At 41.4% G+C, this 27,884-nt stretch overlaps 1 protein-coding gene across 1 annotated transcript; it reads left to right on the top strand.

Annotated features, from left to right (window-relative positions):
• The first annotated feature begins 20,005 nt into the window (after nucleotides 1–20,005).
• LOC115144279 (uncharacterized) lies at nucleotides 20,006–27,624 on the top strand. The gene is made up of 4 exons (XM_065002531.1): nucleotides 20,006–20,313; nucleotides 20,463–20,509; nucleotides 22,942–23,043; nucleotides 24,567–27,624. The coding sequence occupies exons 1-4, from the start codon at nucleotides 20,135–20,137 to the stop codon at nucleotides 26,009–26,011; spliced, it is 1,773 nt and encodes a 590-aa protein (XP_064858603.1). The 5' UTR covers nucleotides 20,006–20,134; the 3' UTR covers nucleotides 26,012–27,624.
• Nucleotides 27,625–27,884: the final 260 nt, after the last annotated feature.

The following is a 27,884-nucleotide window of genomic DNA, read 5'->3' as shown; positions in this document are numbered from 1 at the left end:
CGAGGGCAGTCAGGTCTGGAGTGAACCAAGGGCTGTATCTGTTCTTAGTTCTGCATTTTTTGAACGGAGCATGCTTATCTAATATGGAGAGGAAGTTACTCTTAAAGAATGACCAGGCATCCTCAACTGACGGGATGAGGTCAATGTCCTTCCAGGATACCCGGGCCAGGTCGATTAGAAAGGCCTGCTCACAGAAGTGTTTTAGGGAGCGTTTGACAGTGATGAGGGTGGTCTTTTGACTGCGGCACCGTAGCGGATACAGGCAATGAGGCAGTGGTCGCTGAGATCCTGGTTGAAGACAGCGGAGGTGTATTTGGAGGGCCAGTTGGTCAGGATGACGTCTATGAGGTGCCCTTGCTTACAGAGTTATGGTTGTACCTGGTGGGTTCCTTGATGATTTGTGTGAGATTGAGGGCATCTAGCTTAGATTGTAGGACTGCCGGGGTGTTAAGCATATCCCAGTTTAGGTCACCTAACAGAACAAACTCAGAAGCTAGATGGGGGGCAATCAATTCACAAATGGTGTCCAGGGCACAGCTGGGAGCTGAGGGGGTCGGTAGCAGGCGGCAACAGTGAGAGACTTATTTCTGGAGAGAGTAATTTTCAGAATTAGTAGTTCGAACTGTTTGGGTATGGACCTGGAAAGTATGACATTACTTTGCAGGCTATCTCTGCAGTAGACTGCGACTCCTCCCCCTTTGGCAGTTCTATCTTGACGGAAGATGTTATAGTTGGGTATGGAAATCTCTGAATTTTTGGTGGCCTTCCTGAGCCAGGATTCAGACACGGCAAGGACATCAGGGTTAGCAGAGTGTGCTAAAGCAGTGAGTAAAACAAACTTAGGGAGGAGGCTTCTAATGTTGACATGCATGAAACCAAGGCTTTTTCGATCACAGAAGTCAACAAATGAGGGTGCCTGGGGACATGCAGGGCCCGGGTTTGCCTCCACATCACCCGCGGAACAGAGAAGGAGTAGTATGAGGGTGCGGCTAAGGGCTATCAAAACTGGTCACCTAGAGCGTTGGGGACAGAGAATAAGAGGAGCAGGTTTCTGGGCATGGTAGAATATATTCAGGGAGGGCATAATGCACAGACAGGGGTATGGTGGGGTGCGGGTACGGCGGAGGTAAGCCCAGGCACTGGGTGATGATGAGAGAGGTTTTATCTCTGGACATGCTGGTTGTAATGGGTGAGGTCACCGCATATGTGGGAGGTGGGACAAAGGAGGTATCAGGGGTGTGAGGAATAGGACTAGGGGCTCCATTGTGAACTAAAACAATGATAACTAACCTGAGCAATAGTATACAAGGCATATTGACATTTGAGAGAGACATACAGCGATGCATACAGTGAACACAGGTGTTGAATTGGGAAAGCTAGCTAAAACAGTGGGTGAGACAACAGCTAATCAGCTAGCATAACAACAGCAGGTGAGATGGCATTGACTAGGCAACTCGGCCGACAGATAAAACAAACAAGCAGAATGGAGTACCGTGATTAATGGACAGTCCAGCGTGCATCAGCTATGTAGCCAAGTGATCAGAGTCCAGGAGGCAGCGGTGGATGGGGCAGGGGGGCTGGGCTGGCGAGTGTTATCCAGGTTAAGAAAACTAACAATGACTAAATAGCTTGTAGCTAGCTAGCTGGTTAGCTTCTGGAGGTTCTTGAGTGTGTTCTAAAAATAAAGATAATAGCGATTCCGTATCACATTGGGTGAGGCAAGTTTCCGGAAGGTATAAACAATTATTATTTTTTTTATCGGGAAGAGATAGAGTACATATGGGCCACTGCGTTTTTGGGACGCAGCGGGACGGTTAGCAGGCATGTGCTAACAAGCTAACAGATTAGCAGGCCGGGGTAAACAAGGTAGTAGTTAGCGGACCTGGGCTAAACAAGCTAGCAGTTAGCGTGCCGAACTAGCAAGCAAGGAGATAGCGAAGGCTAGAGAGTTAGCCTTTGGAGGACGTCGCGATGGGGTGAGTCTGTTTATTCCTCTTCATGCAGTGATATCGATAGACCGGTCGTAGTCAAGGTATTGTAGCCCAGGAGTATGCTAGGAGCTCTGGCCGGGCTAACTTCAAGCTACGTGGGTGGAAACGCTAGCCAGGAGTAAACGCTAGCCAGGAGTAATCAACCAGGGTTGCTGTTTAGCTCGATAGCTAGTTGCGAGGATCCAGCTGAAGAATGTTCCGTTTGTGGTGGGAATCCGGGGGTAAAAAAAATGTATTAGGTCCGTTATGCTCTGGTTAGTTGATGACCGCTAGCATAGCTGGTAGTTAGCTGGCTAGCTTCAGTTGAGAGGGTCCGGTTCCGAAGTAAATATAACTACTTTAGGAAAGTAGCTACATTGGCGGGTTGCAGAAGAGTATTTGGAAGCTTAGGTTTAGCAAAATGTTTTTAAGGATATGTGAAGAAAAAAATATCTAAAAAATATCTAAAACGAAAAAGAGACGATATTTACAGAGAGACGATACGACAGGACAACTACTGCTACGCCATCTTGGATTTGAAGAAGGATGATGCTACATCCTTCTGAGTGCGAACCCATAACAACTTTTTGTTTGTCTGTCAGCAAACTGCCCAGTGAGAGAGAGAGAGAGAGAGAGAGAGAGAGAGACAGAGAGAGAGACAGAGAGAGAGAGAGAGAGACAAGAGGACTCAGATAAGATACAGTATGATCACTGTTGACGAGAATCTGTCCATCTTAAACTCTAGGTGAGAAGTAGCTACAGTATGTAGCTACAATCTTTCATATGGTCCTGCCAAAAACATACAATCTTGTGAGAGAGAAACAAGCTGAGCTGTCAGGAGTAAAATAAGATCTAAACAGACAGATGTAGGATCTTCATTTGTTCACCCTTTAGTTGCATGAAATTTCTTGCACAGCAGGAAATGCAAATGTGTAGTGTATTCAAGGTTTACAAATGCTTCTAAAGTTTGTAGTTTCGGCTTTAAAATGTCAACGTCTACATTCGTTATTCATTATAAACCACACAATAATTCAAATTTCTTGTTGCTGCAATATTATTTTCCTGCTGTGAGAAACTGGTCAATTTAAGATCCTACATCTGTCTGTATTCCGTATAGCTGCCCAAACCACTGTTCTTTTCATGTGTGTTTATACGGTCATTAGCTAACTGTTGTACAAGGGTTCAGTTAGAAGATAAGTTCCTGTAATGAAGACTGCACCTTCATGTATCTCTGTCTGTACAGCTGCACAGAGTGCCATGTTCTGAGCTCAACTCAAATGATTTTTGATATGACTAATTCTAAACTCAAATGACTTTTGATATGACTAATTCTAAACTCAAATGACTTTTGATATGACTAATTCTAAACTCATCAATAAAGGATGTTTGTTACCACCTCCTCTTTTTGCAGCCTTGTGGACAAGGCTAAATATTTTTTTTTTAAATAAAAAATTAAATCCCTTTTTTTATTAACAGCATTCTGTTTGAGTATCTAGACTTCCAACTAGGGTTGCAAAATGTCTGCTGACTTTCCACAAATTCCTAGATTTACTCCTTATTCCCTCCTAATTCCAGAAGTCCCCCCAACTCGGATTTCTGGAAAACCTGGGGATATTGGTTAAGTTACCAGAATTTTGCAACCCTACTTAAGACATACAGTATCACAATCCCATCTTTAGAACAGAGGCACTTCTTGTTCACGAATGAAATTGTCAGTTCAGAACCAGCTCACTTTTGTAGATCTATGTCATGTTTGAAAGCGAAGTGATGACGGGTGAGTTTCCAACCATGAAAGAGGACACCTGGAGACATCTTGGATTCCTGCTGGAGGCCTGGGAGGTCACTCTGGCCAACTGCCTCCCCTCATACTTCACATAGCTGTGGGTAAAACAAGGACACTGGGCTGTCTCACTGTGTGTTGGCATCCAGCACAAGAAGCTGCTGCCTGTCTACCCAGATCTCTTTTTATACACACTGGCGAAGAAGAAGATGATGATGCCTGTGCACTTCATGGCAGCTTGAGTACTTTTAAACACTAAACATTATGCAACTAAAGTATGTCTTGCCAGTGACGCAGAGGAAACACATTTAGGGCTCTATTCAATCTCTATTGCTGAAGCCTTCAGAAATTATTCCCCTTGACTAATTCCACATGTTGTTGTTCCAACCTGAATTCAAAAGAGATTACATAGATTTGTATTTCTTAACCATCTACACATAATGACAAAGTGAAAACATGTTTTTAGACATTTTTGCAGATGAAATAAAGAAATATCTCATTTACATAAGTATTCACACCCCTGAGTCAATACTTGTTAGAATCACCTTTGGCAGTGATTACAGCTGGGAGTCTTTCTGGGTAAGTCTCTATGAGTTTTGCACATCTGGATTTTACAATTATTTGCACATTATTCTTTAAAATATACTTCAAGATCTGTCAAGTTGGTTGTTGATCATTGCTAGACAGCCAATTTCAAGTCTTGCCATAGATTTTCAAGATGATTTAAGTCAAAACTGTAACTAGCGCGCTCAGGAACATTCAATGTCGTCTTGGTAATTAACTCGTGTTGATTTGGCCTTGTGTTTTAGGTTATTGTCCTGCTGAAAGGTGAATTTGTCTCCCGGTGTCTGTTGGAAAGCAGACATGAATCAGGTTTTCCTCTCAGACTTTACCTGTGCTTTAGTGCCTTATTGCAAATAGGATGCGTGCTTTGGAATATTTGTATTCTGTACAGGCTTCCTTTTTTCACTCTGTCATTTAAGTTAGTATTGTGGAGTAACTACAAAGTTGTTGATCCATCCTCAGTTCTCCTATCACAGCCATTAAACTGTTTTAAAGTCTCCATTGGCCTCATGGTAAATCCCTGAGCAGTTTCCTTCCTCTCTGGCAACTGAGTTAGGAAGGTCTGCTTTTTTTTTTTTTTTTTTACACATCTACCAATAGGTGCCATTCTTTGATGTATGTGTGGGGGACAGAGATGAGTTATTCATTCAAAACTCATCTTAAACACTATTATTGCACATATTGTGTCCATTCAACTTATCATATGACTTGTTAAGCTACATTTTACTCCTGAAATATTTAGTCTTGCCATTACAAAGGGGTTGAAAATCCAAAAAACATAATTCCACTTTGACATTATGGGTTATTGTGTGTAGGCCAGTGACACAAAATCTGTAACACAACAAAATGTGGAAAAAGTAAAGTGGGTGTCAATACTTTCTAAAGGTATGTGTGTATGTCTGTGTAGGTGTACTAAGATGTGGAGAATCAGAGCAGGTGGTCAGCAGTCTGATGACCTGTACTGTAGATAGAAACTATCTCTGAGCCTGTTGGTATGGGGTCTCATGCTGCGATACTGTCTCCCCGACAGTAAGGGAGAGAACAGCTCGTGGCTGGGGTGTGTGGGGTCCTTGATGAAGCTGTGCGTGCCTTCCTCAGACACCGTTGTAATGTACTGGGCTGTCTTCACCACCCAGTGGAGGGCCTTGCGGTCATGGGCGGAGCAAATTCCCTTACCAGGCCGCGATGCAACCGGTCAGGACGCTCTCGATGGTGCAGCAATAGTATCGGGGCGGTACGCCACATTTCTTCAGCTGTAACACATTCTAGATGACAGAATATTCTGAGAGAAAAGACTCAGAAGACATTACATTGTTGTTTTGAAATACAATAAGATGTGGCAGTTTGGCATTTTTGAAAAACCCCTGTAAAGCATGGCCAGTAGTCAAAAAGACTTCAACACAGCCATTATTAGTAGATCATATATTTACCATATGAGGTCTGCATTAGTTCACTGGCCTTTGTAGACTAATATAGCCTCCTGCCTCTATTACGACTAATGATGAATAGTGGAGGTCAGAGGATTTCACAACCTTGTTTACATGATAATAGCCCCTGATTGACTCACATTCTAACAAAGAAATGTCTGTTCCTACTCACTTTAATTGGATGAAATCCAATCGATGATTCTCTCCGTACCATGTTTGTTTTGTTGTATTCAGAATTGTCTCTGTTCTCTCACTGCCTCCAATTGTTTAAGTTAGGGTAGCCCATCTATTTTGGGTGGAGATGCCTGGAAATCTACAGTACTAGCCCTCTAAATGTTTCCTTGTTCGCTTAAACCACATGGGCCAAGCTGGGCCAATTGTGTGCCGCCCCAATGGGACTCCCGATCACAGCCGGTTGTGATACAGCCCGGGATTGAACCTGTGTCTCTAGTGACACCTCTAGCACTGTGATGCAATGCCTTAGACTGCAGCGCCACTCGGGAGGACAAACCTTTTCCATTTCTAACACTAGATCAGGTTCTATGGTTTTATGGGGATAATTTCCTTAACCAAACAAATGTAATTTCTAAAAAGGGATTTTCTTTTGGGAGAAATGGTGGGAGTGCCTGTGGGCCAAAGTTTAGCTAGAATAAACAACATATTTGCTCTGCACATGTACATGTAGGCATTATCTCACATGTACAGTTCAACATGGCTAGAGAAGGGTGTAATTGCAAACAACAATTAGGGACGTCTTCTGATATAGGCATTTCTTGATATCAAGTTACACCGATTGATGCTAGCCATTGTTCCGTGGCCATTTTTTTTGCATCGGGTACAACAGTTCTTGACAAATGTAGCTAAGCCTAACCCTTTTCCTAACCTTAACCTGTCTCCTAACCTGCCACGTTAATTATCCTAACCTGCCACGTTACTTGTCCTAACCTGCTATGGAAACAAATCATCAGATTCATAATACCAGAACTGACCATTGGCAGGTATCAATGGACATTTCTTGATATCAGGGGACACCTACATCAAGAAATGCCCCAAATTGCAATCTGCAATTACACCATATTCCATGGCTGATCATACCTGGATGTTGTCTTGTGGTGCTATAGAGTGCCATAGTATGAGTCATAATACCCACAAAACCTAGCGGTCAAAAGGGAAAATGGTTCCAATCATTTTTCCAACACTAATTTTTCCAACAGAGGATTTTTAGAAACACTTAAAATAAGGGCTGGGTTTCGTGTAGGGTTACCCTGGAATGTTGTTTTGATAGCCGTGTTAATCTCCCTAGAACAAGGTGATGTTTATAAAGGCAAACTCTCTTACCACACCATTCCAGCTCCTTCCAACACCTTCCCAGTTAGGAGGCTAATAGAGCCCAGCTGAAGTTCATTAGTCAATCAAGTGTGTGATTGACTGGACAATTAGCCCAAATAGTTGAGAAGACTGCTGCTCACTTTCAGAGATGATTTTTCTTGAGCATTTCTTTAACTTTAAATTAACTGCCCTCTGCCTCCAGGGAGTGATGTACTGACACTGCACAATGTAGCTCATGGTCCTCCGGGCCAGCAGATGGTGCTGGTGCACCCATTCTCCGCCATTTGTGACAGAGCCTGGGGAGAGGCCACCGCCACAGACCAGAGCTAGGAGGGGTCTCAGGGTACAGAGGCTCAGTGAGGCAGAGTAAACGGCTTAATTCCCTAGGCTTGGTTACATCTTTTTACAAACAGAAATGCTAAGAATAAGGAACTTAAAGTATAAATTCAGTCTCTAAGGTTTCTCTTAAACTGAAAGTATTTAAGCTCCCAACTTGTCTGCTGCTGTCTCCAGTCCTTTCTCCTCTGAAGACTGGTTCAGCCTTCTCAACTGTTTGGGCTAATGGTCCAGCCAATCACACAAAATTATGAAAATAATATATATATATGACATTGGTTTTAGCGTTGTTAAATAGGAATGGCGCTCACATTGGCTTGGTCTCGTAGTGAGGAGCCTATTAAACGTAGCTGGTTTCATAAACATATTTTGGAGAATTCGTAAATTCATTTAAATAAATGACCAAACTATAAAACTAGCTAGCCGGCTATGGGTAATTGTAGCTAGCTACCTGAAAGTAGTGCTACGTTAGCTTGCTGGTACATTAATAGCTCAGGTTGGTTGTTTTTAAGCTCAACTTCAAGATTTTCACCAAGGACGTTGCCTCTCCGATCATCACTCTCCCTGCTTGGGCAAGTGATATTTAAGGTACACTCGGATGTGGCGATGTAAAACATCATTCAAGGGCTGAGGGTTTAGGGCCGAGGGCTGTTTACTCTGTATTTGAACTACAGCTTTCTAAAACAGGAGGCACAGTGCTAACCCTAAGGTCTGGGGGCAACGGGAGCCTGACAAATTCTGTGACAACCCCTCATCCCACTTCCTCTGAACACTCAACAAGATGGGCCCAAGCAGCCCCTCCGGACCCCAGGTTTCCTACCCAAAATGAGAGCCTGATCCAAGGGCCCTCCTCTCTCCATATGCCAGGATGTGGGAGGGCTTAAAAAAGGTTCACTAAAAGCAGATCTGGGCATTCAAAACTGTGATATTGAAGAAGGAAAAGGATGGAAGAAAACTCTCCTTAACCCAAGTCAAAGATCAAATAACCCAGCATGTATGTTTGTGTAAGCTAAAAACAGTAAGCTATTCATTCTCCTGCTGACCACTTATAAGTAGGAATCTACAATTAATAAAACATGTTTAAAAGAGATGGCACCACAGGTTCAAAAGGGGTGTGTAAAAAATGTATGTCTCTTTACTGGGGCCTCTTTTCATGATCAGTTAAAACTCTGGGTCCTATTCGTAGACTATGACAAAATATTCTTATTACAGATAGCTTCCCTTTCCATCCGTGCTATGACTAGGGCTAGGGTTTTTCTTGTCATGTCATGTGAATTGGAAACACTCCTGGCCTAAGGTGGATCAAACTCTTTCACACTACCACAATCTTGTTATTATTAATTCTGAATCTGATATCAAAAGAGCCAGAGAAAAGAACTTCAACTTCTTCAACATACTCTGACGTTTTGTGAACTACTGTAGCACGGCTGAGTGTTATGCAAAGAATGGTTACAATGTCTTCAAATATTAATTTCATCACCTCAGCTTTGTCAAAGACTGGTTCACCCTGGCTTCCTGACCCTGCTGAGACCCCGTTCACCGTCTGATCCTGCTAAAATGAGGCTTGCCAAATAATTCACTCGGTGTACATTTATACATTATATTATCCAAGAATAGAATCAATGGTTCAATAATTGAAATGACCACTATTTCCAGATACCATACTGTAGCTTTATGTCACGTCCTGACCATAGAAAGCCTTTATTTTCTATGGTGGAGTAGGTCAGGGCATGACTGGGGGGTGTTCTTGTTTATTATTTCTATGTGTAGTCTAGTTTTTGTATTTCTATGTTGGCCTGGTATGGTTCCCAATCAGAGGCAGCTGTCTATTGTTGTCCCTGATTGGGGATCATATTTAGGCAGCCTTTTCCCACCTGTTGTTTGTGGGATCTTGTTTTTGTATTGTTGCTTTTGAACCCCACAAGGCTGTACGTTCGTTTGTTTGTTTCTCTTTATTGTTTTGCTGTGAGTTTCACTTAGTAATAAAAAGATGTGGAACCCCAGATCACACTGCGCTTTGGTCGACTTATTATTATTATCGTTACACTTTAAGCTAAATTAAATGTAACTATATGTAATAAAAGTCAGAATTTATTAGGAGAGGACCATAAACAATAACTAGTAATGCTGCATACTGGGTGTGTGTGTGTGTGGGGGGGGATTAGTAATAGTATTACTTTAAATGATAGGTATGTACAATCCTGTTACTCTGGTTGTGTAAGATGCTGTTGTCACCTAACTCTGTCTCTAAATCCACAATGGCTGTGCACATCTCATGTTCTTACCTCCACCCCCACCCCCTGTAATCTGAAACTTGCATGTACGGAAAGAGGTATCTCTGTTCCAAACAAGTCTCTCCTTATCCTCTTTTCTAAGAACAAACAGTTCTTAGTATGAGAACACAGAAGACCATCGGTTGGTTCAACAAATTGAGACAGTTGTGGTGGATTAAGAAAATGGAACAAGGTTGGGCTATACAAGGCAAGCACTCTATTCACTTTTGTGTGTGTATTGTGACCAGCCCCCTAATCAATACATTTTTAATAAAGTTAATATCCTGATTGGTGATTGGCCTCGTCTCTCCTCATTATTGGTCATTTAAAATATCCACCACAATACTAGTGTCAGAATCAAGTGGTGTCTATAAACTAACATCAAGGCGGTGGCCCGTTCTTGTAGGTTCATGCTCTACAACATCCGCAGAGTACGACCCTGCCTCACACAGGAAGCAGCGCAGGTCCTAATCCAGGCACTTGTCATCTCCCGTCTGGATTACTGCAACTCGCTGTTGGCTGGGCTCCCTGCCTGTGCCATTAAACCCCTACAACTCATCCAGAACGCTGCAGCCCGTCTGGTGTTCAACCTTCCCAAGTTCTCTCACGTCACCCCGCTCCTCCGCTCTCTCCACTGGCTTCCAGTTGAAGCTCGCATCCGCTACAAGACCATGGTGCTTGCCTACGGAGCTGTGAGGGGAACGGCACCTCAGTACCTCCAGGCTCTGATCAGGCCCTACACCCAAACAAGGGCACTGCGTTCATCCACCTCTGGCTTGCTCGCCTCCCTACCACTGAGGAAGTACAGTTCCCGCGCAGCCCAGTCAAAACTGTTCTCTGCTCTGGCCCCCCAATGGTGGAACAAACTCCCTCACGACGCCAGGACAGCGGAGTCAATCACCACCTTCCGGAGACACCTGAAACCCCACCTCTTTCAGGAATACCTAGGATAGGATAAAGTAATCCTTCTCACCCCCCTTGAAAGATTTAGATGCACTATTGTAAAGTGGCTGTTCCACTGGATGTCTTAAGGTGAACGCACCAATTTGTAAGTCGCTCTGGATAAGAGTGTCTGCTAAATGACTTAAATGTAAATGTAATGTAAATGTGTCAGTATTCACATCCTGCTTTCACACAGGCAAAAGAGACATACCCTGAGAATCGGGGTCTACCGCTCAATGCGATGGTGTCTGTGGATCAATTTAAAGCATAAATGTCAGCCGGAACCAGTACCAAAGCCACGCAGGTCGCCAAAACAAGGGACTTTACATCTAAGAGGATCATTAAGCTGTTGCCATGTAGCTTCTGTAGGCCTGCCCATTAACTCAAGAAGAAACGTTGTATCCATTCACTGATATTGTTAATAATATACTAAATTCACCTGAGCTGCATAGACTGGTCTTCCCTGGCTGTCTGACACTGTTGGGACACCTTTCACCATCTGATCCTGCTAACCCATGATGAGCATAGTGTTGTGTACTAACTGTTCACCCCAACAGTGAAGCCATAAGGTGAAAGCACCAATTTGTAAGTCGCTCTGGATAAGAGCGTCTGCTAAATGACTTAAATGTAAATGTAAATGTAAGCCAGTAGAGCTGTTTATTGCTGTGTCATTGTGAAAAGTTGGCAGTTAGCTAACTGACAGATCAATAACGTTGCACATCTAATAAAATGTCACATTGCACTGAAATAAATTAAGAATATCAGTCTTCAATCGTTTTGCCGCTGGTTTCATTGTTTGATTCAGGTCTAGTGTGATGGAGGCAAAAAGAATAGCTAACGTTAGAGAGATAGCTAACTAGCTAACGTTAGCTAACATTTGGCTAGCTCTCTCTCTCAAAAGTTACAACAACTAGTGAAAGCTAGCCAAGTTAATTTACTTCTGTTGAAAAGGGACAAAACAAAGTCGACAAAACATTCCCATACACACAACAGCTTTTAGATATGAAGTGGCTATTATAGCACTATCTGACAGATAGCTAGAGGCTAGCGATGAACATATTGACATATTGATTATCGCGGACTAGGCCCAAATTCCCGACACTCAAGAAGAAGGAGGAGAAGGAGAAGGAGGAAAGGCGTGCGGGATACCTGACAAGACTTCGTTGGAGATTGGATAAATTTCCTCTACCCTCTGTTCTATTGGTGAAAGTGCAATCACTGGAAAATAAACTGGATGAGCTCCGTTCGAGACTATCCTATCAATGTGATCTGAAGGACTGTAATATCCTACATTCCTCAGAGACGTGGCTGAACAAGGACATGGTCAATATAAATCTAGCTGTTTTTCTACACATCGGCAGGACTGAGCGGTTGCGTCTGTTAAGCTCAGGGGAGTGGGTGTGTCACTTTGTTAATAAAAACTGGTGCACGATCTCTAATATTAAGGAAGTCTTGCGGTTGTGCTCGCCTGAGTTAGAATACCACATGATAAGCTGTAAACTACACTATTTACCAAGAGAGTTTGAATCCATATTTTCTTCGTAGCTGTCTATTTACCACCAAAAAATGATGTTGGCACTAAGCACACACTCAACGATAAGGGCATAAATAAACAAGAAATTGATCACCCAGAGGTCGCGCTCGTAGTGGCCAGTGACTTTAACGCAGGAAAACTGAAATCAATTTTACAAAATCTTTACCAGCATGTCACCTCTACAACTAGAGGTGAAAAAAACTAGATCACCTTTATTCCACACACAGACACATATAAGGCTCTCCCTCGCCCTTCTTTTGGCAAATCTGACTAACTTTATCCTCCTAATTCCTGTTTACAAGCAAACACTCAAACAGGAATTACCAGTTACGGCCACAATACAGAAGTGGTCAGAGGAAGCAGATGCCAAGCTACAGGACTGTTTTGCTAGCACAGACTGGAATATGTTCCAGGATTCATCGGATGGCATTGAGGAGTTAATAAGCATTAATAAGCGTCTCGAAGACGGGGGATAATAATCCTGACCAACAACTGTCTGTCATATACAGTGCCGTCAGAAACTATTCAGACCTCTTGAGTTTTTCCCCATTTTGTTACGTTACAGCTATATTCTAAAATGGATTTAACAAATCAAACTCAGCAATCTACACACAATAACCCATAATGACAAAGTAAAAACAGGTTTTTAGAAATGTTTGCAAAATTATTCAAATTAAAAAACAGAAATACCTTATTTATATAAGTATTCAGACCCTTTGCTTTGAGACTCGAATTTGAGCTCAGGTGCATCTTGTTTCCATTAATCATCCTTGAGATGTTTTTACAACTTGATTGGTTTCCGCCTGTGGTAAATTCAATTGATTGTCCATGATTTGGAAAGGCACACACCTGAATATACAGTGCAAAAGCATTCACTCCCTTGGCGTTCTTCCGATTTTGTTGCATTATAACCTGTAATTTAAATGGATTTGTGGTATCTGTGGTATGACCTAAATATTGCTGTACACCAGCGGAACCCATCCAACTTGGGGGTGAGGGGGGGTGAATGGTTATGCACGCTCAAGTGTTCTGTTTTTTTTGTCTTATTTCTTGTTTGTTTCACAATAAAACATATTTTGCATCTTCAAAGTGGTAGGCACGTTGTGTAAATCAAATGATACAAACCCCCAAAAATACATTTGAATTCCAGGTTGTAAAGGCAACAAAATAGGAAAAATGCCAAGGGGGATGAATACTTTGGCAAGTCAATGTTTAAGGTCCCACAGTTGACATTGCATGTCAGAGCAAAAACCAAGCAATGAGGTCAAAGGAATTGTCTGTAGAGCTCCAAGACAGGATTGTGTCGAGGCACAGATCTGGGGAGGGGTCCCAAAACCTTTCTGCAGCATTGAAGGTCCACAAGAACACACTGGCCTCCATCATTCTTAAATGGAAGAAGATTGGAACCAACAAGACTCTTCCTAGAACTGGCCGCTCAAGCAAAACAGCAATCGGGGGAGAAGGATCTTGGTCAGGGAGGTGACCAAGAAACCGATGGTCACTCTGACAGAGCTCTAGAGTTCCTCTGTGGAGATGGTAGAAACTTCCAGAAGGACAACCATCTCTGCAGCACCATACTTTAGTTTATTTGGTAAATATTTTCTTAAATATTTATTGAACTGCATTGTTGGCTTGTAAGTAAGCATTTCAAGGTAAGGTCTACACTTGTTGTATTCGGCGCATGTGACAATGTTTGATTTGATTTTGACATGCTGGTAGAAATGAGGTAAAACGGATTTAAGTGTGCCTGTATTAAAGTCTCCGGCCATTAGGAGCGCACTTCTGGATGAGCATTTTCTTGTTTGCTTATGGTCTTATATAGCTTGTTGAGTGCGGTCTTAGTGCAAGCATCGGTTTGTGCTGGTAAATAGACGGCTACGAATAACATAGATGAAAACTCTCTTGGTAGATAGTGTGGTCTACAGCTTATCATGAGGTATTCTACCTCAGACGGGTAATACCTAGAGACTTCTTTAATATTAGACTTCTTTAATATCGCACACCAGCAGTTATTGACAAATAGACACACACACCAACACACCTCGTCTTACCAGACGTAGCTGCTCTATCCTGCCGATGCACGGAAAACCCAGCCAGCTCTATATTATCCATGTCGTTGTTCAGCCACGACTCGGTGAAACATAAGATATTACAGTTTCTAATGTCCCGTTTGTAGGATAGTCTCAACCGTAAAGCATGGAGTTTGTTTTCCAGTGATTGCACGTTGACCACTAAAACCGATGGTAATGTTGATTTACTCACTCGCCTATGAATCCTAACAAGACACCCCAACCTTCTCCGTCGGTATCTCCGTCTTTTCTTCACGCTAATGACGGAGATTTGGGCCTGTTCTCCAGAAACCAATATATCCTACGCGTCGGACTCATTAAAGAAAACATCTTCACCCAGTTCGAGTTGAGTAATCGCTGTTCTGATGTCCAGAAGCTCTTTTTGGTCATAAGAGACGGCAGCAGCAACTTTAGGTACAAAATAAGTTTCAAACAATGCAAAAAAAAATAACAAAATAGCAGTTGATTAGGAACCTGTAAAACGGCAGCCATCCCCTCTGGCGCCATTATGAGTTAAGTACTTCTCTGATGATGAGACGATACTTCTCAAGTACTGGGGGAAATGCTTTCTCGCCACACATTTTTTGGTGGCTGTTTAACATTCTAATGTTCAAAATTCTTACACACATTTCATCCGCCATGTGTTTTAATCTGTGGGGTGTCTGTGAATGGATTGGTGTTTTTAATTCACAGGATATCTTTTCATCTTTTGTTTAGTTTTTTTGTAATTCACAGTATCGCATCCCTCTCTGTGTTTCTATCCAGTTTCCAGCACGTGACCCTCCCCCAAACACACCATGGATTACAATTTCCCCCTGCAGAACGACTCCCATTCATAAATCGACGTCTCTCACCTGCTGTATACATCAGCACTGGGATTTCTGACAACTGAGCTCTGCACTCTGACAATAAAACGAAGCAAAAGAATTTCCTCCATGGCTGGTGTTTTCGCATACATTGTTCTTGGCGTACCTCAGGGGTATGTTTCAGAACTGTTTTTTTTTCAAAGTGCTCCACTGAAAACCATTAATGTGTGGATGTTATCCTTTCATTCAAATGTGCTCGGTCAGCTGAAAATGACTGTATATGGCTGGCAGCTAAGAACCAGAACGAACACCTATGTTGCAAGGGCCTCTTGAACCATTCCAGTAGATATACAAATGACTACATGTCTGCAGAAGGTTTCTCTGTCTGGATTGTAACAAATCAATGACTCTAACGACTATTGCCTCTTAGGCCATCACCCATCAAAATAGTTAAATGGTGTTTTGATTGCAATGCACTTCTCCTTTCCTCCTTTTGGCTCAGCGGTACCTGTTACTCTCAGAGTAAATTGCATGTCATTTTGCTGAGGATAAAAAGACTGTGGTTCTCTTACTCTCCAGCTGATTGTGTGTATATTTGTTATTTGTTTAAGTGAATGAAAGGCCACATATTCAGCATGTGAAACAGGGGTGTAGCAAAGCAAAGCCCACTTACTTCCTCCCATCCTGTATGGTCCAGTCCAGAGCAACACGTTCACGTGATTGGGTGATGAGACACACACACAGCCAGGGAGTCATCATGGGAACGGTGGGATTAAGACGTGGGCCGATCAAAACAAACACAGGCTGGGCATGGAGCGTCGCCAGGGGAACTGAAACAGACCACATGTACCTAACACTTACAGTGCCTATAGAAAGTCGACACCTCTTGAACCCTTTTCACATTTTAATGATCTAATACTAGAAGTTGAGTAATTGTTGATACAATAAAGCAGAATCACATGAAGACCTTGGATTTGTCTGGCGGAGTGCCTGTGCGCTCCAAAAATAACAAGCTGGGTTTTCTACATGAGATGGAAAAAGGAATCTATTCAAATAAAATAATTCTACACTAGCGAGCATAAGCTGAAGCCGCTGGTTGCAGGCTGCTTAGAGCCATACAGAGCTAGAGTGTTTTTAGTCAATGACAGTGTGTGAGAAAAAAGATGGGGTAGTGGTTGGGCTAGACTGTATTCACTCCCATGTACACACTAACACTTATCAATTGTTAAGACGTTGAATATCTTCCAGGTTGTTGTCAGTGTTACACTACCTCTACGTAAATTATTTCCCTAAGCCAAGGACACTAAATCCATTAAACTCTACTGCAAACCACAGGCTCCCTCTACTGTCAGAATCATAGAATATGGAAAACCCACAGAATGAGAAGGATTTCTTCACATAACAAGAGTCAGTGCCAAACCAAAAACATCCTCTGGTTGTTGGATCACTAAAAGTGAGAGACAAGTGAAATACATAATATATAGTACAGTAAAACACACCAACAAGCAAATGTACACAGTGTTGTTTCAATTCCTCTCCCAAGACATGTAAATGCAGCATTTTTATCTGAGTTTGTCATTTTGATTGCTTGGTAGGTTTACAAGTTAATAATTGCGGGGGTTCTAAGCTGACGTATGGAATTGTTTTAAGATGGACATACCATGAATGATTTAGCTATTTCATTTATCATTTTAGGACCCCTTTAGGTATAAAAGAAAAATACAATACAAATGTTTGATACAATATTGAGTTTGGCCTTTTGAATAACACACCCATAAATGGCACAAAAAGACAGTAAAACAAAAAGTCATAAGGAATGAGGTTTTGAAGTGTCTGCCCTATATCTAGAAGATACAAGAAAGCTCAGGAAATAGATATATATATATATATTTGTTACACATATTTAACCCCTTTTTTAGATAGCACAAAACTGCCTCCATACTTCCATTTATTTTTTAACCGGTACAGGTTACCTTCAGACGAGTCCCGTGACACTTGTGGGGGTCACATTCATTTGTAGCCCAAACTGTTTGGATGCTATAAACACAAGTTGGCATATCAACGGTACCAACTTCAGACGAGTCCTGTGGGGCTTGTGGGGGTCGTAGAGCAAAACAAAGACCACCATCCTGTTCATGAGACTCTAATCTTTTTTTTTTGTAACTCAGGCTTCTCTCTTTTCACTTTGTCATTACAGGCCAGTAATATGGAGTGAATGTAATGTTACCGGCAATGACAGGGGAGTTTGTTAGGATCTAAAGAAATATGAAAGGAGCAAAGACCATGTAAAAAGTTAGAGGAAAACTCACCTCAGTCTTCAGAAACCTAACACTGGGATAGGGTTTTATACATTGTTTATGCCAAAGACACACCCGAATGGCTTTTCAAGAGGTGTTGAATGTTCCTGAGGGGTCTAGTCTCAGTCCTGACTTAAATCTTTTTTTTTTTAAAGACAATGTTTGAATACTGCTGTCCATCAATGATTGCCAACCAAATGTTGACAAAAAAATTGATATATGTTGTGCAAAGTTGGTAGAATCTTATTCCAAATTATTCACATCTGTAATGGCTGCCAAAGGTGCTTCCACCAAGTATTAACTCAGGGGTGGAGGGTGGAGACTTATCCACCATTTCACTACACCCGCAATAACATCTGCTAAATATGTGTATGTGACCAATTTCAATTATGATATTTCAGAATATTTCATTCTTAATTTGTAAAATGTTCTATAACTTTCTTTTACTTTGAAAATGGAGAGTAGGTTGTGTAGGTAATAAATATAATTTAATACCTGTTTAGATTTTAAAGCAGCAAAATGTGAAAAAAATAAAAGCTTATGGGGGTGTCGACTTTCTATAGGCCCTGTAAGTGTGAAGTACATGTGGTCTGTTTTAGTTCCCCTGGCGACGCTCCAGACGGATTTACCCGCAAGTGTACTCGAAGCATGTGGGGACCAACTGGCAAGTGTCTTCACTGACATTTTCAACCTCTCCCTGACCGAGTCTGTAATACCACCATAGTCCCTGTGCCCAAGGAAGAGAAGGTAACCTGTTTTAATGATTACCTTTCCCACCTGGACAAAAGGAACACCTATGTGAGAATGTTGTTCATTCTCTACAGCTCAGCGTTCAACACCATAGTGCTCACAAAGCTCATCACTAAACTAAGTACCCTGGGACTAAACACCTCCCTCTGCAACTGGATCCTGGACTTCCTGACGGGCCACCCCCAGGTGGTAAAGGTAGGCAACAACACATCTACCACGCTGATCCTCAACACTGGGGCCTCTCAAGGGTGCGTGCTTAGTTACCTCCTGTACTCCCTGTTCACCCAGGACTGTGTGGCCAAACACGATTCCAAACCATCATTAAGTTTGCTGACGACACAACAGTGGTAGGCCTGATTACAGACAACAATGAGACAGCCTATAGGGAGGAGGTTGGAGACCTGGCAGTGTGGGGCCAGGACAACAACCTCTCCCTCAATGTCAGCAAGACAAAGGAGCTGATCGTGGACTACAGGAAAAGGAGGGCCGAACAGGCCCACATTAACATCGACGTGGCTGTAGTGGAGCGAGTCGAGAGTTTAAAGTTTCTTGATGTCCACATCACCAACAAACTATCATGGACCAAACACACTAAGATAGTCGTGAAGAGGGCACGACAACACCTTTTCCCTCTCAGGAGACCGAAAGGATTTGGCATGGGTCCCCAGATCCTCAAACAGTTCTACAGCTGCACCATCGAGAGCATCCTGACCGGTTGCATCACCGCCTGGTATGGCAACTGCTCGGTATCTGACCATAACGTGCTACAGAAGGTAGTGCGTACGGCCCAGTACATCACTGGGGCCAAGCTTCCAGCCATCCAGGACCTATATACTAGGCGGTGTCAGAGGAAAGCCCCAAAAATTGTCAGACTCCAGTCACCCAAGTCGTAGTCTGTTCTCTCTGCTACAGCACGGCAAGCGGTACCGGAGCACCAAGTCTAGGACCAAAAGGCTCCTTAACAACTTCATGGTGGCAGGTAGCCTAGTGGTTAGAGCGTTTGGCCAGTAACCGAAAGGTTGCTGGATAGAATCCCCAAACCGACAAGGTAAAAATCTGCCATTCTGCCTCTGAGCAAGGCAGTTAATCCACTGTTCCCGGGCGCCGAAGACATGGATGTCGATTATGGCAGTTTTTTTTTTACTTTAGTTTATTTGGTAAATATTTTCTTAACTATTTAACTCTTTCTTGAACTGCATTGTTGGTTAAGGGCTTCTATTTCACTGTAAGGTCTACTACACCTGTTGTATTCGGCGCATGTGAGCTTTGCTTTGCTACACCAGTTTCACATGCAGAACATATGTCCACCTCAGGCAACAGAGGAGAGGTTACACAGTAGACCCAAATCAAGAAGCCTAATATGACAAGAAACTGAACTGCTTACATCTGTCATCCAATCACAGTGGAAGGAAAAACATTTGTTTGTCACCGAAACGGTATGGATGATGCAAACAGACACATTGACGGTACCGGCTTCAGATGACTCCCGTGGGGCAAAATGGAGACAACCATCGCGTTTGTGATAGTCTCATCCTCCAATAAGGTGGTCATATTAGTTTGTATGTCAAACAATGCGGACACGGCTAGAGACATTTTCGCGAGAAGACCGATTTTCAGTATGTTTCATGGTCTGACAAACACTGCTGTAGCTCGGCTCCCTTCCACCGCAGATGCGGAGGGCAGTCATAGGCAGCGATATCTCTAGCTTAAACTGATGGATTGTGTTGGTGTTTCTTTGTATTATGTTACTTAAATTGACGCACCGGTGCAACAATAAACTCTTAAGAGGTTTGTACAGGTGACGTTCAAATGACAGTCATGACAGATCCTGGAAGCCATATTCCTTTCCTTTCATTATTCTAGTCTCTCATTATTCATAGGTAGACGTTTGACGTGGCAAGGAGGTGGCTTTCATTTCACTAGAACAGAAACAGAAACTTAGACACGGGACATATAAAGACCTGTGTTCTAGGAAGCCATCACATTAAGGTTATTCCCTACTCTGGTTATTAAACGGCTCTGAACTTGTCAATCAAGTCAAGCACAAGCAGTCAAAAATGTATGCTAATTATAGTCCAGGCAAAGAAGTTAAATGTAGGATGATGAACTCGAACGATTCAGGATTGGAACGAGGATATGGAAACGACTACCAGATCACAAAGCGTACATACTTCCAACAGCCAGATTCCTATACTGACTCAGTGAGCACAGAGAGAAGCCCACATGTGAGAAACAGGTGAGTAAACAAGGACAATTATTGGGTAGTCATTCTGTTGTTGACCAAGATTATACTTTTGAATGTATAACTGAAGGAGAATACTGATCTGACGTTTATATTATTATTAAAAAAGACAAAAACATAATTCCATTATCATGCTCCAACAGGAAGTGGAATGGGGGTTCCAAGACGTTCCAGAAAGGACCTTATTCTCGTAAGACAACATTTAAAATCTATTACCAAAACAATGAGAAAACTAACCCCATGTACACTGTTTATTTGTTTTGTAAAGGATGCAACAGCAAATCCACTACAATCTAAAACATTTATCTGAAAACCGACCATGATATAGATGATGCAGTGCCTTCAGAAAGTGTTCACACCCATTGACTTTCTCAAACTTTTGTTGTGTTACAGCCTGGATTTAAAATGGATTAAATTCAGATTTTTTTGTCACTGACCAACAAACAGTACCTCATAATGTCAAATTGGTAGTATGTTTTTAGAAAATGTTACAAATGAATTAAAAATGAAAAGCTGAAATGTCTTGAGTCAATAGGTATTGTAAAAACTATTGGTTGCTAAATCTGGAGAAATGACAGACCATGTAAAAATCTGACTAAAAGGACCACGTAAAAACGGTTGGCTGGTGGTATGCTCTCACCAGTCTGAGTGGTCGGCTGTGAATGCCCTCACCCGCTATATACTTATAACTGATTGGTTCTGATTGGTTCAGTCCTCACACACACACACACACACACACACACACACACACACACACGTAGACGCAGCTGTTTCCATTTGAAGATGTTTATAGGATTTTGGTCATCCGAATGACTTGGAATCTTATTGTTGTGGTTCTATAAAACAAAGATATGCACACATGTAAACAGTATTAGTTAAAAGTTATGACTATGCAATTTACATATCTGCACATGAATAAACGGCAAATGGCATAACACTTGTCTATAAAGGGCTATAAATAATAATTCCCTGTCTTAGGTCAGTTAGGATCATCACTTTATTTTAAGAATGTGAAATGTCAGAATAATAGTAGAATTGATTTATTTAAACTTTTATTTATTTTATCACATTCCCAGTGGGTCAGAAGTTTACATACACTCAATTAGTATTTGGTAGCATTGCCTTTAAATTTTCTATAGGGTTGAGGTCAGGGCTTTGTGATGGCCACTCCAATACCTTGACTTTGTTGTCCTTAAGCCATTTTGCCACAACTTTGGAAGTATGCTTGGGGTCATTGTCCATTTGGAAGATCCATTTGCGACCAAGCTTTTACTTCCTGACTGATGTCTTGAGATGTTGCTTCAATATATCCACATAATGTTCCTCCCTCATGATGCCATCTATTTTGTGAAGTGCATCAGTCATTTTATCATCAGTTTCCCTCAGCCAATCATCAGTCGTTTGTGTAAGTGCTCTGCTTGTTGATTGTCCTTCCCCATAACTGTGCTAAAAGTCTGTTTGTTTACTGTGAAATAGCATTGTATCTGGTCAAACCCGATCCAGCAGGTTTGCAAGCAGAGTAAAACAAAATTAACAAAACTGATGTATCTTTCAGGGCCTATTCAGGCCGTCGGTAGATCCACCCAATACAAACATTAAATTATTGTGTACTCACTCCTGCCTGCTATATTGAACTATTTGCTGAAAACAATTAATCGATTCTCGGAAGACATTCGCTCTGCTAATCGTCAGCAGGAGGAAAACAATTAACCGATTCTCGGAAGACATTCGCTCTGCTAATCGTCAGCAGGAGGAGAACAATTCACTTTTTGTCCTGAATACAAAGTATTTTGTTTGGGGTAAATGCAATACAACACATTACTGAGTTCCAATCCTCATATTTTCAAGCTTAGTGGTGGCTACATCATGTTATGGGTATGCTTGTAATCGTTAAGGACTGGTGAGTTTTTCAGAATAAAAAAAGAAACATAATGGAGCTAAGCATATGCAAAATCCTATTTGAAAACCTGGTTCAGTCTGCTTTCCACAAGACACTGCAAGATTAATTCACCTTTCAGCAGGATAATAACCTAACATGAATGGCCAAATAAACACGAGTTCCTTACCAAGAAGACAGCAAATGTTCCTGAAGGGAGGTTGAATATTTATCTAATCAAGATATGTTAGTGTTTTATTTTTCATGATTTATTTGACAAATGTTAGACTTTCTCTTCCACTTTGACATTACAGAGTTATTTAACTAGGCAAGTCAGTTAGAACAAATTCTTAATTACAATGACAACCTAGGAACAGTGGGTTAACTGCCTTGTTCAGGGACAGAACCAGATTTTTACCTTGTCAGCTCAAGGATTCAATCTAGCAACCTTTCAGTTACTGGCCCAACGCTCTAATCACTAAGGTACCTGACGCCCCAGGTAGCTTAGAATTGTTTTAGCTTAAATCTTATACTTATTTTTTATAATTAAATCCATTTTAATCCCAATTTGTAACATCAAGGGGTGTAAATACTTTCTGAAAGCAATGTATTTCAAGAACTGCACCATAAGCAGGTTTGATATGGTAAAGTGTACCTAAAAATGCAGGAAGTAATGGTACAAGAATAGGGTTGGGAATTATGCTAACCTGAGATTTCAATGTACCTGAAAAACACCTTTAATGCAGGGATGAATGGTTCCAGGAGTGCTTCATTAGAAGACACCATACAAAGAGGAAAAGAAAGGAATACATCTGCTCTGCATGACACAAGTTGCAGAACTACACAAGGTGAGAGAGTAAAGATTTGTCGCAAAATATACAGTACAGTTCAAACGTTTGGACACACCTACTCATTCAAGGGGTTTTCTTTTTTTTCTTCTATTTTCTACATTGTAGAATAATAGTGAAGACATCAAAACTATGAAATAACACATATGGAATCATGTAGTAACCAAAAAAGTGTTAAACAAATCAAAATTTATTTAATATTTGAGATTCTTCAAAGTAGCCACCCTTTGCCTTGATGACAGCTTTGCACACTCTTGGCATTCTCTCAACCAGCTTCATGAGTTAGTCACCTGGAATGCATTTCAATTAACAGTTGTGCCTTGTTAAAAGTTAATTTGTGGAACTAATTTCCTTCTTAATGCATTTGAGACAGTCAATTGTGTTGGGACAAGGAAGGGGTGGTATACAGAAGATAGCCCTATTTGGTAAAAGACCAAGTCCATATTATGGCAAGAACAGCTCAAATAAGCAAAGAGAAACCACAGTCCATCATTATTTTAAGACATGAAGGTAAGTCAGATTGCAGCCCAAATAAATGTTTCAGAGTTCAAGTAACAGACACATCTCAACATCAACTGTTCAGAGGAGACAGCATGAATCAGGCCTTCATGATCGAATTGCTGCAAAGAAACCACTACTAAAGGATGCCAATAAGAAGAAGAGACTTGCTTGTACCAAGAAACACAGGCAATGGACATTAGACCGGTGAAAATCTGTCCTTTAGTCTGATGAGTCCAAATTTGAGATTTTTGGTTCCAACCGTCGTGTCTTTGTGAGACAGAGTAGGTGAATGGATGATCTCCGCATGTGTGGTTCCCACAGTGAAGCATGGAGGAGGAGGTGTGATGGTGTGGGGCTGCTTTGCTGGTGATACTGTCAAGGATGTATTTAGAATTCAAGGCACACTTAACCAGCATGGCTACCACAGCATTTTGCAGTGATACGCCATCCCATCTGGTTTGCCCTTAGTGGGACTATCATTTGTTTTTCAACACGACAATGGCCCAACACACCTCCAGGTTGTGTAAGGGCTATTTGACCAAGATGGAGAGTGATGGAGTGCTGCATCAGATGACCTGGCCTCTACAATCACCCGACCTCAACCCAATTGAGATGGTTTGGGATGAGTTGGACCACAGAGGGAAGGAAAAACATCCAACAGGTGCTCAGCATATGTGGGAACTCCTTCAAGACTGTTGGAAAAGCATTCCGGGTGAAGCTGGTTGAGAGAATGCCAAGAGTGCAAAGCTGTCATCAAGGCAAAGGGTGGTTACTTTGAAGAATCTCAAATATAAAATATATTTTGATTTGTTTAACACTTTTTTGGTTGGTACATGATTCCATATGTGTTATTTCATAGTTTTGATGTCTTAACTATTATTTTTCAATGTAGAAAATAGGAAGAAAAAAAACTTGAATGAGTAGGTGTGTCCAAACTTTTGACTGGTACTGTACATTGTTGAAACACTTTATAAAGTAGCTTCCACAATATCATACAAAATAATTATATTCATTTGACATAGGTGACACTTCAACAGCACACAAAATCCCAAGCTGTTTGTTAAAGATGATTGTGATTGACCTACAACCATTGTCCATTGTTGAAGACAAAGGTATCTGCGCTGTTATGAGGGCCATTGAGCCCACACCGGAAATTTCACGAGTGACATCCAAAGACCTACGCTTACAACTTCTTCAAATGTATAAAGAGACTAAAGAGATGGTGAAAAAAGAATTGGCTTCATCAGATGACATTTCGTTGACATCAGAATTGTGGGTTTCAAGAGCTGAAGTATCTTTTGTGACGGTGACCTGTCACTATCTAGGCAAAGACTGGCATCTGAAGTCCCATGTGTTGGAAACAGCCAATTTACCTGATGAACATACTCCAAAAAACATAGTGGACCAGTTGCTGAAGACCGCAAAAGCATGGGGCATTAAAGACAAAATCCATACCGTTGTCATGGAAGGAGGAACAACCATGAAGGACGAAGTCTCAAAAGCTGGATGGACACACATCTCTTGTCTTGCTTATACTTTGGACTTGGTGTTCAAGGACGTCCTAGAAAAATATCCTGGACTTAAAACTCTGCTGAAAAAGTCCCAGAATGTTGTGAGGTTCTTCCACTGTGACATCAAGGCAGAACAAAAACTCAAGGAGTACCAACTGAAGCTAAAGTTGCCTGAAAGTGTACTGATCCAGTCTGTTGGTAACGGTTGGCTCTCTTCACTCAGCATGCTGGAGCGATTTGTAGAACAGCACCAGGCCATTGCAGCTGTGCTCCTTCAGAGGCTTGAGTACAACCTATGGCTTGCAGACGAAGACATAAAGACAATCAACGATGTCATAGCCGCACTTCAGCCTTTCAAAAAGGCAACAAAAGAAATGCCAAGAGCGAGATATGAATCCATATCATTTATCATTCCACTTATGAGCAGATGTCAGAGAGACATCGAAAAGTTGGCACAAAACGGTAACGAGGTAGCATTCGGTCTGGCCAAAATGTGTGAATGGCATTTTTGCAATGTCAAGCTCAACCGCTGGCTTACAGTTAGCACAGTCCTGGACCCAAGATTCAAGAAGCTCCTACTCTCTGATGACAACAAAGTCCAGTTATCCAGAAGACAAATCCTCAAAGCAATGGATGACATCAGCACAAGTGCAGTGTCTGCTCCAGTTGGTTCTGGCAAACAATCACACTTTGATTGTGACTTTATGAGGTATGTCAAAGAGAGACCCATCACAATGTTTCAGAGCCCCCTGAAATGGTGGAGGGTCGACAAATACTTAGTGGATCTAAAAAGGATTGCACATAAATACCTTGGCGTTGTTTGCACAGCAATACCACTGGAGAGAGTTTTCGCCAAAGAAGAGAGCAATGTCTTCTGTAACAGGCGAAGCTGCTTAGAAACGGAAAATGTCAATATGGTACTATTTCTAAACAGCAACTGTTCTACAACAATGTAGCAACCCACTGGGGAAAAAAACTGGTTGAATCAACGTTGTCTCCATGTCATTTCAATCTATGTGATGACGTTGAATCAAAGCGGAAAACTGATTGGATTTGCAAAAAGTAATAGACGTGACATTTTATTTATTTTTTCACCCAATTTTTAACCTTAATCCAATGGCATGGTGAATGTGTTTGTTGATTTCACTTTAGTTGAGAACTCAACCAAATGTAAATCAAAACAAGACTTTGAATTGACGTCTGTGCCCACTTGGAACACACCAATGACAAAAGTACTCTTTCAATTATAAAGCAACCTGAGATTATATATATATATAAAACACTGTAACAATATGTGATGATCATGTGTTTATATAAACTACAAAGTAAACATAACTGTCAATTACCTAACACAGAATTATATTTAAAACATTACAACATAAACATTAGAACCTGATCAACCTTTAATCGAGAGAAAAAAACGATAACACTGAAAACACAGATTACGCCTGGCACCTGGTGGAAAAGATAACACTTTATGCCAACTGGTGGAAAAGATAACACTTTATGCCACCTGGTGGAAAAGACAACACTTTATGCCACCTGGTGGAAAAGACAACACTTTATGCCACCTGGTGGTAAAGACAACACTTTATGCCACCTGGTGGTAAATATAACACTTTATGCCCCCTGGTGGAAAAGATAACACTTTATGCCACCTGGTGGAAAAGACAACACTTTATGCCACCTGGTGGTAAATATAACACTTTATGCCACCTGGTGGAAAAGATAACACTTTATGCCACCTGGTGTAAAAGATAACACTTTATGCCACCTGGTGGTAAATATAACACTTTATGCCCCCTGGTGGAAAAGATAACACTTTATGCCCCCTGGTGGAAAAGACAACACTTTATGCCACCTGGTGGTAAATATAACACTTTATGCCACCTGGTGGAAAAGATAACACTTTATGCCACCTGGTGGAAAAGACAACACTTTATGCCACCTGGTGGTAAATATAACACTTTATGCCACCTGGTGGAAAAGACAACACTTTATGCCACCTGGTGGAAAAGACAACACTTTATGCCACCTGGTGGTAAATATAACACTTTATGCCACCTGGTGGAAAAGATAACACTTTATGCCCCCTGGTGGAAAAGACAACACTTTATGCCACCTGGTGGAAAAGATAACACTTTATGCCACCTGGTGGTAAATATAACACTTTATGCCACCTGGTGGTAAATATAACACTTTTTCGTGTGCAACAGGCAAGATATATTCTCTTTCAGTATGATACTGGATGAGAACAAAATGACACACAAGATAACTTCACCAGATTTTTGGGGGGATAAGATGAGAGTCACAAGAGGTAGATGTTTAATGCAGCTCTTTTCAGTTTTACCTTGAGCTTCCTGCATTGAAAATCTGATTGTTACCTTTGGGTTGAGTAAATCTTGACTCAAAATAATGTCACATAGTCATATTGTATAGTCATATTGTTTGTACCAAGAATAAATATGAAGTGATGTTTGTTTACATTTATCAAATATTCTGTCTGCTAAGCTATATAAAAACGTGTACATTTTTACATTTTCATCAATAAATGTACATGTTACATTTATCTCAATGCATTCCTCTGTCTTTATTCCAGTATAGGACAGTTGAAAGGACTGTTTTAACTTATTTAACTAAATGCCAACTATAGGCTGAATATCCACAATATGCAAGTCTTGTCAACCAGTAGAAGAAATACATGTTGTACATGACAAAATGGTTGATGTTCTCTATGCTTTTGAGGGAAGTAAAGACAAACATCATAAAGAAATAGTTTGATAGATTTGTTTATAGATAGAGTAATTTGTTACATCTACTACAGTAAGC

This window comes from Oncorhynchus nerka, linkage group LG16, assembly GCF_034236695.1.
Source record: "Oncorhynchus nerka isolate Pitt River linkage group LG16, Oner_Uvic_2.0, whole genome shotgun sequence".
Classification (NCBI taxonomy): Eukaryota; Metazoa; Chordata; class Actinopteri; order Salmoniformes; family Salmonidae; genus Oncorhynchus; species Oncorhynchus nerka.
The sequence above is the reverse complement of the archived record's forward strand: the minus strand, read 5'-3'. Positions and strand labels throughout refer to the sequence as shown.